The sequence below is a fragment of the Equus caballus genome, chromosome 1, assembly GCF_041296265.1.
Source record: "Equus caballus isolate H_3958 breed thoroughbred chromosome 1, TB-T2T, whole genome shotgun sequence".
NCBI classification, from domain to species: domain Eukaryota; kingdom Metazoa; phylum Chordata; class Mammalia; order Perissodactyla; family Equidae; genus Equus; species Equus caballus.
The window spans coordinates 182748195-182760272 of record NC_091684.1 but is presented as its reverse complement, the minus strand read 5'-3'; the positions used below and the strand labels follow the sequence as shown (position 1 = coordinate 182760272).

The 12078-nt window shown below is 38.1% G+C and overlaps 1 protein-coding gene across 6 annotated transcripts in view; it reads right to left on the bottom strand.

Annotated features, from left to right (window-relative positions):
- Positions 1-420: 420 nt before the first annotated feature.
- NUBPL (NUBP iron-sulfur cluster assembly factor, mitochondrial) overlaps positions 421-12078 on the bottom strand; it is a 211704-nt gene continuing 200046 nt past the window's right edge. For all 6 annotated transcript variants that reach the window (XM_001490020.6, XM_070241658.1, XM_070241649.1 and 3 more), the window contains 2 exons: positions 10323-10405; positions 421-3712 (listed from right to left, as the gene is read on the bottom strand). In XM_001490020.6, the coding sequence (XP_001490070.1) occupies positions 3617-3712; positions 10323-10405 (179 nt within the window). In that variant the 3' untranslated portion in view covers positions 421-3616. The remainder of the gene's footprint in view (positions 3713-10322; positions 10406-12078) is intronic.

Genomic DNA, 12078 nt, shown 5'->3' with positions numbered 1-12078 from the left:
GTGCAGAGACTAGTAGGTGAGGAAAAGGAGAAGGGAGCAGGTGATTACATATGTGGGTCTTCTCCAAGTCATGCATTTATGAGTAAAGAGTATCTTGCCCATTTCTCCATGAGATGTACTAAATTATGGCATGCAACTTTGCCTCTGGAGCTTATTTAAATCATTCTTTTTCCAGGTAAAGTTAAACTTGGTTCAAGCACTTGCTTTTTGGTATTTAGAAGTACTCAATGATTATACATATTGGCCTCCTCCTCAAAAGACAATAAAAACACAAATATGTATCTATAACTTAAAGTCACCACTTCCTTCTCAGAGTGATGAAGGATGATTACCGTGTGTCCACAAATACTTTTCTTCATGATTTTAATTAGTATGGATAATTTGGTCCAGGAAATTTCAGTTCAGACACAGCAGCAAATGTCTGTTTTACTGAATTCAACTTTTATTTTTATTTTGAGGTACTTGTAGATTCACATGCAGTTGTAAGAAGCAATACAGAGATTCCATTGTGCCCTTTATTCAATTTTCTCCAACAGTAACATCTTGCAAAACTATAACACAATATCGCAACCAAGATACTGACATCAATACACTCATGAAATAGAACATTTCCACCATACCAAGGATCCCTTATGTTCTCCTTTTATAGCCACACACAATTCCCTTCCCCAGAATCCCTGGAAATTACTAATCTGTTCTCCATTTCTATAGTTTTGTCATTTTAAGAATGTTATATAAATGGAATCATACAGCACATAACCTTTTGGAATTGGCCTTCTCATTCAGAATAATTCTCCAGAATTCACCCAGGTTCTTGCATGTATCTATAGCTCATTCTTTTTTATTGCTAAGTAGTATTCCATGGTATGGATATACCAGTTTGTTTAACCATTCACCCATTCAAAAACTCTGGGTTGTTTCTGGCTGTTACAAATAAAGCTGCTACACACATTCATGGACAGTTTTTTATGTGAACACAAGTGTGTGAAAACACATTTATGACCACATGTAACTCTTTGCCTGATTTTCTGCCTGCTTAACTACAGAGCAAAGGACATCAAGGCATTTGCCAAAGGTCATAGACCACTTCCTTATAACTAAGGATTAACTAATGACTCTTAGTAATTGCAGCTTTACAACTATCTTGCTACCTGACCTTGGGAAGCCCTTGAATCTCTCTGAGCCTCAACTAGACAAGATATGTGTTTTCAAAGTGTATTATTTGAAACATGAACTTCATAAAATGCTCCTAAAACAGGTGGGGGCGGGGGAACAGGGAGGAAGGAGTTCTTGGTCAAACAAGTTTGAGGAAATGCTGAATATCATATTCTTCTTTTGAAACAAACAAATGTGCTTTGGTGTACAAAAGGAGGGATCCAGTATCCAACTGCCCAAGTTCAAATTCCAGCTCCACCACTGCTAGAATAGTAACCCTCAGCAAGACACTTAACATTCCTATACCTCAGTTTCCTCGTCTATAAAACTGAGGTAACAATGGTACCTCAGTCATATGAATGGAAGATTAACTATAGGGACACAAGAAAACACTTGATAAATATTAGCTATTATTATTATGCCATCAGAATCAGAATCATCAAAATCATTATGATCTTGTTAAAAATACACATGTCCAAGCCCCACCCTTGGAGATTCAGATTCATTAAGTCCAGGATAGAATCTGGTCCAGATGAAGTAAAGGTTTATCAATATTAAGAATGAATCTGGGTCAGCATGGCCACCAGGACCAGCAAGAGACAGGAGACCTGAGAGATTTGGCTGTGACCTGCACTGGACAGCTTACTGATAGTAGAATTAATCCCTAAAGAGATTGAAGCAGGTTTCAGGATGGCAGAAGAGGAGTCCCTGAGAATCTCAAAGGACTTGTAGGAGCTGCAGGGTAAGCTGTTTTTGCTGATAGAATCCATCCAGAATAACTCGGAGGTCAGTTTCCAATCAGTACATACAATGGAAAAATCCCAAAATAACACTAGCTTAAACACCTCAGAAAGTTATTTCTCTTTCAAGCAGAAGAAATGTGGAAGTAGGTCAGGAATCTTTCTAGCTTACTACCCTGTCATATCTAAGTTGTGATCTTCAAACTCATTGTCCAAGACGGCTGCTAGAGTACCTGCCATTGTATCCACATTCCAGGCAACAGAATAGAGGAGAGAGGGAAGAAAGACTTGCAAGCCACCTCCAACTTAAGGAGACTTCCTGGAGGTCACACACACAACACTTCCAGTTGCATGACCAGCCCTAGTGGCAAATGCAATTCTTTAGCTCGATATAAAGAGCAGACTCTCAGTCTGTGCCACATATATCTTCCTTTTTTAGTTTTGCTGTTAATTTTGGCTTATTCGTTACCCTGAAAATGAGGGGCCAAAGCCTATTTTAAGATTTGAATCCAATGTTCCTCCAGAAAGGTAGTGTCCAATAGTAAGCCACATAGGTAATTTAAAATTTTCTAGTAGCCACATTTAAAAAGTAAAAAGCAGGGGCCAGCCCCAGGGCCAAGTGGTTAAAGTTCTGTGTACTCTACTTCAGCAGCGCCGGTTCATGGGTTCAGATCCCAGGTGCAGACCTATTCCGCTTGTCAGCCATGCTGTGGAGGTATCCCACATACAAAAAACAGAGGAAGATTGGCATAGGTGTCAGCTCAGGGCTAATCTTCCTCAAGTGAAAAAAGAGGAGGATTGGCAATGGATGTTAGCTCAGGGCAAATCTTCCTCATAAAAAAAAATAAAAAGTAAAAGGCAGGTGAAATTAATTTTAATAATGTATTTAACTTAATAATCTAAAATATTATTTCAATGTGTAATCATTATAAAAAATCATTAATTAAAAAAGTTACTGAGATGTTTTACATTCTTTTTTGTACCAAGTCTTTGAAAAGCCTGTGTGTATTCTACGCTTACAGTACTCTTCAATGCCACCCAGCCACTTCTCAGGTCTTCAGCAGCCACTCAATGGTGAAGGGACTTGAACTGGTATATTCCGCTTTAACTTGCATATTTCTCTTTATTGCTTTCTTCTCCACGCCTTTCAGCATTTTGTCAGAGAAAAAATAACAGCTGTCAGAGATACTATTATTAACATTTTATTGACTGTCCTTCTACACTTTTTGCCTATGCAATATATCCCTAAAAATACATATTATAGATAACAAAAACAAAAAAAAAGAGAAAAACAAATGTGTCCAAGGTAGCAAGAGAGGTGGGATTTAACCCCAGACCAAACCACCTGAGGGAGAGACGTCACACTTACACCCACACACAAATTTAGTAAATCCTTTAAAAGACCAACTCTGTAGTCCTGCAAAAAGAGCACGGTTCTCTCCTGAATTACAGCTGGGCTGGTAAGAGAAACTCGAGCTTCCTCAAGGGGCACTTCAATAAAATAAAATGCAGTTCTGTGGAGCTGGTACACATCAACTTTCAAAAAAGCTCCTAAATGTAGTAGCTAGCATTGATATATAAAAATTTTATTTGTGAGCTGTTGCTCAGCAAATCAAATGTGAAAAGGACATTATTTCCTCAGAAACACAAGAAGACAACCATGATTGCTCTCCGCTCTGTAGGCTTCACACCACACCGCTGTCTCCAAAGGTCTCCTCCTGTCAAGCCTCAGGCAGACTGCAGGATGCTGGGGGATGGTCTGGAGGTGAGGGCAATCTTTTCACCACTTCTGCAGCAATCCTCAGATAAGCTTTGGCCTGGAAAAGAACAGACTCGTTCACTCTGTATTTCTCCCCAGGAGACATCACAGGACTCGTGTGCTGCTTGCCATAGCTGTGCACTGAATCTAACAGTGCAGGCTCAGTGAGATGATGCAGTTCAGCAGTGAGAAGACTGCTGTGCACATTGCAGGTGAGGCAGGGCAGAGAAGATGTGAGATTTGGAAGGCGACTTTCTGAAAAAATATTTAGTACCAGCAACTAGTTTTTCAAACTCTAATTCCTATGTCAGCAAACTAGCGCCTGATCTAGCTGTAGAAAAACTACACCTTCTTCTGACAAATTGATATCCTGAGTTCGATACTGCCAAAACGTCTTTGCCATAAGAGCTGTTAGTCATTTTAAAGAGGACTATTTATTAACACCCTATGGTTTCTCTTTCAAAAGCATTTTCTTCCTTCTCAGAATGGCATCCAGCACTAGCACCGAACACCTACAGCTTCCTTCACCTGGTGGAGTCTGGGGACCACGCAAGTTTCTGGGATCAGTCGTTGACTCTTCATCTCTGGGACCCCCAGTGCAGCAGACACCAAGAGCAGCTCCCAAGCCTCCGAGTGGGCCACAGCTAACCCAACGTCTGCACGGGCCAGGCAGAACAACGGTCATGACATTTGCATTTTAAGAGTTTTAAACAACTGTAATGCAAATATTACTTATTTCCCCTATCTCATCTATAAAAAGTAATTGTAAGACACAATAGTAAGATTTTCTAAAACCACTACTGTATACATTTATACACTTAGAGTTGTGCATATACTACTACTACTACTGATAACAGCTAAAATTTACTTGAGTTCTAAAGGTTTGCCAAGTATTACTTCACTTCTTCTCACAGCTACCCTAAGGGGTAAAGTCTGTCAGTATGCCCTCTTTACAGACGAACAAACCAAGCCCCAGAAAGGCGAAGAGTGTTGTCTGAAGCCCTACAGCTAGTAGGAGACAGAGGGGCGTTGAGCCTGGCTGCCCAGTCCCAACTCTGCGCGGGAAAAGGACTGTTTGAGGTCTGCCTACCCTGCCGTGACCAAGTGCTTGAAGCGTGTTTCCCACATCTTCATTTTGAATGACTATGTTTGGGCCTTAACAGCTGAACTATTACCAGCTTTCTTTTACCAGAAAAGTGTTAAAATTTCACTTGAGTCCATTTTCTTAAAAAGAACAGCTCTTAAATCATTTATAGGCCCCTCTTTCTTTATTGAGCACCTACAACACCAAGCACTTTAAGTAATGTCACTTCTGTAAAACAAGCATCATCAATGCAACGTGGACAAAGAAACTGTGAGTCACTCGCTCAAGGTCACAAAGTCCGCAGGCTGGAAGACACTCAAACTGCGTCCCCCTGACCCCAAAGCCCAGCTCCTTCTACTATATCACATATCAAACAGTAAATCCAAAATACAAGTCATTCTAATCGTAACGCTTTGTCTCAAAATGGTTTCACTCTCTTCTACAGTCCTTCACAGAAACAGTAGTTTTTCTTTAAAAATGGAAATAGCATGTACTTTATGAAGAAATATTTCTCTTAAATCTAATGTGCTGATTTTCACCCACCCATCTTTGTAAATACCTTTTATCTCCTAGTAGCTTACCTAGGTATTTAAGCCTAATACTTTGGGGTGAAAAGTTAAAGTTCACTAAGGAAAGCTGAGACAAGGTCATCATTCTATAATCTTTTAGTTCTTGTGTTAAATTAGAGACATACAGCTATCAGACTACACAAAAATACTAAATGACTGCAGAATAATCAAATTTGCTGCATTTAACTTTTGCTTTTTAATGGACTATTTCCAAGCTTAAACTTTCAGTCTATCACACTCAAAGTAATGGTTAGATTGTCATTTGCTGAGAAACCACTAAAAGTGCTTAGATTAACAGTTTCAATTCCTACAAAACTGTTGAGATTGAATTTTTTCAGCCAATGAAGTATCATTTCAACAAATATGTTTTGGTTCTTCTTGTGTGCAAGGCATTGTTTTGGGAAATCTGTGGGATGTAATGATATAAAACGGAAGGAAAATAGCCCACTGGTGAAGAGTGCGGCCCTGAAGTCAGACAGGCATGGTTTAAAATCTTAGCTCTATTACTTATCAGCTGTGAGGCCTTGGGTAAGTTACTTAACACTTCTGGGCCCAGTTTCCATAACTGCAAAATGGTTATACTAATAGTACCTACCTCAAAAGGTTTGGGGGAGTGTTAAGTAAGAATAAAGTATGTGAAGTGCTGGCACAAAAGAAGTAAATAATAAATATTAGTGGCTGCTATTATTACTATTGTGTCCTCAAGTAATGTGCAATTTCAGTGAAAAGGTCATACAAATTAACTTTTGGGCACTTCTCCCACCTGAGGGATAAGTAAATTAAATGTCTCCCTTTTGTTTAGTCCATAACTAGCAAAAAGGCAACACACACACATCACATGTAAAAATTATGATTCGGATTTCTCAAACTATGAATACTCTCCTCTTTCATCAGCTCAACTCTACACAGACTAACCCTCTCTCCTATTCAAGATCGTTTCCTGGGCCATCCAGAGGCACAGAAAATACAGCTGGAGCCTACTTGTCTGCTTTGTCATTAACAAGGAAAAGGAAATGGACGGCAATGAAAGTGCAAGAAGTTTTATGGAGAGCTTTTTTCCTTTGTTTTTAAAGATTTGAAATTCGAATTTATCATACACAGTCATTTCATATCAAGGCTATGAGGTAATAATTTAGAAATTAAAAGATAATAAAGTTTCCACTTATATGTGAAAGTCTTTACCAGGAATATCTTATAGCACACCTTTCTGTATGTCAATATTAAGATTTTTGATAAAAAGGATGAAACCACAAAATTATCAGTCAATCATGGGTCCATTATTTGTGTCCTGGATTTAATCAAAAGGAAAAGGTAGACAGAGTTGAATTAACAATTATAATCAGACAAACACGAGGAAAAGCTACTGAATTTAAGAGTTCTAAGTCCTGAGCGTCTGCTTTCTCGCCTTTCCTCTGGTGGATTCTCCGGCTATTTTGCCCTATTTCTATTTGGGGTTTCCATTCCTCCCCTTTGCTAAGGGTGCACATGTGCAAAAGGTTTGGCCCAATGGCCACGCAGGCAGCAGCTTGCTGGCGTGTTTTAACTGGGACTGTAATCCGTCCCAACTTTCCCAACGACGCCTCACATTCGGCACAATTCATACCTTTAAACAATCACTGTCTCTTCAGTATTTGCCTCTTCTGAAAGTTAAACGTGACTGGGAGCATTAAATCCCCAATGCCTAATTTTAAAAGATTTTATGGGTAGAGAATGGTGTTGGGAGGAGGGAGTGATGGAAGATGGAGAAGAGAAGGTGGAGTGAGAAAAAGCTAAAAACCAGAAAAAACAAAAAACTAAAGATGCAACTTGAACTGATTAATGATTCTACCTGTAGGTCGACCCCTAAAAGCAAACAACAAAAAGTGTCAATCTAAGGAGTTAATGATTAACAAAAAATTTTATAGGTTCTGTCCCACTAACTTTTGCAGAAGTTTATCATGTTGGCAAGTAAACACCCCCTTCATTCTCTAGACGAAGACATGCATGCAGAAGGGGCATTAAGCTCCCATGAATATAAGAGAAGCTGTCGACAGGGCTGGGACCAGCTCCTGAGGCCACAGCTCCACTTGAGCTCACAGGGAAAGGCAAGGGGGTCGTCAGGAGGGGAGGCTCATCACAAGCACAGCCAGGAAGATCCCAATTCCACGACTCAAGAACAACTTCCTCACATGCAGGACTTAATACCTTTAATGTTGAAGCTGAGAGCTCTGCTCTCACCTCATGATCCAAATTCTGCTACTCTGATTTTTAAATGCCATCAAAGAGTGACATTTACTTGATGCTATGTAAGGAGAAGGGCACAAAGAGACTCAACCTTTTGATAAAGGGAAGAGGAAAGACATTTAGTGCCACTACATCTCATATAGGAAATTTCAGAAGGTAATAAATACTCACAGTTGTATTCTACTTGGCATTTTTCAAAGTATTTTCACATCGTCATCTCATTTAATCCTCCTCATTATGACATCAATTTACAGATGGAGAGAAAGGTTCAGAGACATCAGGGAATTTGCCTAAGGTCACTCTTAGAAAGTGGCAGTCTTGGTAATGAAACCCCAAGCTGATACAGATTTATGCTTTTCCTTCCACAAAGAGACCCCTTTGAAAACCTGATAAAGCTGTTGTCCAATTCCCCAGAAAAAGACACATTCATACATCTGGATATAACTTCAGGGGATTCTCAGGTTAAGATCCCCTATGTTAGGCCCTGCTGTTGTGCATGCCAATGGGACGTGAGGGGCAGAGTTTGCTCACTCTCTTCTCTAGATGTCTGTGACAGGAAAAGCAGGTGAACTGAAAGCTAGCCTCAATATACACAACAGACAGACGCTGAACTAATCTTGTAGTTAATTTTGAAGGCAAGCAGGTACTGTGTTGGCAAGAGATTGTATGGACTATGGTGTCAGAGCAGGTGTGGACATGGCCTCTAGTATTATCTTGGACAAGTTCCTTACTGTAAATAAGGAACAGACTTGTCTTTTAATGACATCTTATCATTTATTAGTTGTGTAACCCTAGGAAAATTATTTAATTTCTTGAACCTCAGTTTCTTCATCTGCAAAATGGGAACTATTCACATCTTGCATTAAGTTGTTGGGAGCATAGAAATTATGTAAACAAAATGCCTAACAGCGTCTGGCTTACTTTAATTGCTATTATGCTTAGGAAGATGATTAATAATGATGAATGTCTGCAATCTAAGAGTAGGAAATAATAACATCTATGAAAACAAAATAAATATAAAGCACCAATTTTTTTCCTTTTCATGACCATGTCTAAATCTTAAAACTGTTCAGAAGTCTTCATATTTAAGGTTGACGATGTGGTATGTGAAATTCTCACCATTTTTGCAGAGACCGCACCAAATCAAACCGAGCGCAAACCACAAAAGGTTAAGTTGTTCACATTCTCATACATGTCACTTAGCAACAGTAAAATAGGTCTAATGTTTATACAAATGTAAATGAGATTAAAAGAATATCACTCCCAAAACTCCACGAGCACTGCTGTTTAGAGTTTAAAATTATATTATCTCTTGACGGTTGCTATATGTTCTCCTTTATATGACATTCCTTTAACTTCCTTGAAATGTTCCTTGCTTCTGGAAAATCTCAAAGAAAAAAAGCAATAATGGACAGGTGGGAAAAAAATATTAAAAAATCTAAAATCATAATTGAAATAAACTAGTAAGTAATTATTCTTACTCATAAGGAATCAGCATAGAGTATCTTTATTCTTGGGAGGAATTTAACAGTGTGTAATTAAGAAAAAACAATTTTCATACAACTTTTCATTCACTGCATAAAGTCAAGTCCAGCTATGGTGGTTAGGATTGCCAGACTTTAATCATGAGTAATAAAGGATTATGTTTTTTGCTTATCTGAAGAATTTCTAAGACAAGACTGAAAAGGAATTTTGACATTTAATACCTAAAAGGTAGAGAAAAGTAAAACAATGATAAATGCTACACTATATTTACTCAGAGATCATACTCCCAGCAACTCAAGCACCTGTGCCATAGGTGCAGACTCTTAAGAACGCGAAAGAACCTCTGGGCCCCTGGAAGAGAGAGCTCAAAATGAATCTGCTCTACTCCTCCAAGATTCCTAACTGTCGACATACTCTGACTTTACTCACAGCTCTAACCGAGCTTGGCTCTTTTTTTGTCCAGTCCACACAAGATTAGAGGAAGCAAACTAGAATGAAAGGGGTAGTGGTTACAAATGGATTAAATAACAGTACTGTAAAGTTACACCCATTAACTAAGGGGAAAAAAAAGGAAAACTATTAGAAGATTGATTGGGACTGTTCAGCAAAGGAGCACAAAAACTACACCAAAACTGACGTCTCAGATGATGGCTTAGTTTCTAACTCTAACAGCAAGTGCTACGTAGGAAAGAAGAGACATATATGATTAATCTTATTTCTATTTAAAAAGAGTAAAATAAAAGACTTTATGCTTAAAGTCGTAAAGCTTTAGCAACCTTGAAAGTCTATCAACTGTATTCCCAAAGATGTCGGCTAATAACATACTACTAGTTTTGCCACCTTACCTCCCCAGTCATATTTATTAAAATAAATGCAATGAAAATCCCACCTCTAATGGATTATACAATTTGCCTACATCCAATTCAATACTTTCGTAGATTGGTCCCTTCTCCCAACAATCAGCTGAACTTCTAATACTGAAATATAATAACCTTGGGCAGTTAGATATTGCTACCCAGCAAGATAAGAACTTTACAAACTCTCATTGTTTGTGTTCTTCATGAGAAAACTGGCTGGGTGATGATTCTTTGTAGGTGAACTTGTTCAGTTGATAAATCAGAGCCAGCACTGGTATATCTACCATATAAAATAGTTACTTAAAGATGCTTTGGATAAGTTAACTAATCTTTGTTTAATATACACATTGCAAACAGATAAACTTGATCTTCTCAACTTTTTTTCTATATACCAAAAAGTATATATTCTGTAAAAAGAAATAAAAATACACATTTACAAATATAACTTACCTCATCACTTTCAGGCTGTGAAAACACAATCGGCTGGCCTGTATCTGAAGCTTCCCTTATATTCAGATGCAAAGGAACATCTCCTAAAAGAGCCCACCAGATAGCCATTAGCACTACAAAAGTTTATACAGGTATTTGGAATTTCGGTATTTGAACTTCAGAAAGAAACAATATCTAATAAACTAAACTGATTCAAATCAACTTGAGTTATGACTACCCTCAAATTGCTAAATCTCTAATAAAGGAATTTCAAATGAAAATTAGGAGCAAAATATTCCATTTGAGGGTAGCACAGTGATTGCATATGCATAGATGAAAGCTATGTGGCAGTCAATGAAGGGATAAGGCCTCTGATTTATTCTTTGCTGGAGGTCTTCCAGCAAGAAATGGCTTGGAAGACATTTGTAAATTATTTCACCCTATAATATCTGATATAGACACATCATATCACACAATAAGAGGAAATTGAAGAGGAAAGGATGAGGAGGCAAAGTAGTAAAAAAAAAAAAAAAGTACAACAAAATAATCTTCCCAATGTTGGCAGATGAGTGAGCTAAGACAACCGTTAAAAAGTAGGCCAGACCTATTATCTCAACTACCTGCCTCTTTATCAGATAGAATTATTTTTTTATTATTTATTAATCTATATAGCATTATATATAATTTGTGAGCTTGATGAAATCTCAGGAAATATACAAGAACCTCCAATAAACAGACCTGAGGTCAGAGAGGCTGTGTGCCTTTCCTGAGAATATATTACTATCAGGTGGTAGAATGTAGGGGGGAAATGCTATGATCCATCATCCAATTGACTCCACCATCACAAAGGAAGCCTTTCATAAGGCTGAGATTTAAAATGCAGTAAATGGAGTCTTAAGTAGAAGAGTTGATTTGTCATGGTACTCAGCATTCTTAGAACCACTCCAAATCCATGCAAAGGTAATTGAAACATGTGCATGCGTGTGTTATATAAATAAGTCATTTAGCAACATGAGAGGCAATGTAAATAATGCAGAGGTATATGTTACAAAACTACAAACCTACTACAATTTATAGTATGAAGCACATGGAGGAACAGATATATTTCATGCTTTTCTTGTCAGCACATTTTGAGATCTTAACCAACTCTTTAAGTCTTTCCTAAATGTTCAATAACTAAACAACAAAATACATGAATATTTCAGTAGCCATTTAAAGATTAGCTTTTCAGTACATTTGATGTCTGTTCTATAGATAAGCATAAGACTGCAGAAACTGTCACGGGGCAGGCAGGGGGAAAAATGTTATAGAAAACTCTTAGAAATCATAAAGTTTTTTCTCTTATGAACTGCCATAATAGTAAGGAATCCTGAATGCTTTCATTTCTATCGCAATAATGGAATAAAAAAAAGTAAATCCTTCTCCTTTATATAGCCACCTACCGACATCGCTTCTGCCCTCCAAAGACTCACAATCCTACCTGGAGGCACAGAAGAGTAGAAGAAGAAAGAGGAAAACCTTGGTAGAAAATAGGTGGCCTAGTGAGAGTGGTAATGAGCTAACAGTTGTACACAGAGAAGGATAAAAAGGAATAAAAGTATGGAGAGCGAGTGAGGTGCAGCCTGGCCTTGGAAAGTATCTTGGAGGGGCTAGGTCTGAAGGCAGCGAGAACATGTTTCAGAGACAAAAGTTAAAGGGGTTTCTGTGAGATGATCTGAGGCCTTAACTACTATGCATAAACTGTCCGTGCAGGTAAATATGGATAAAGTTCTGAAGA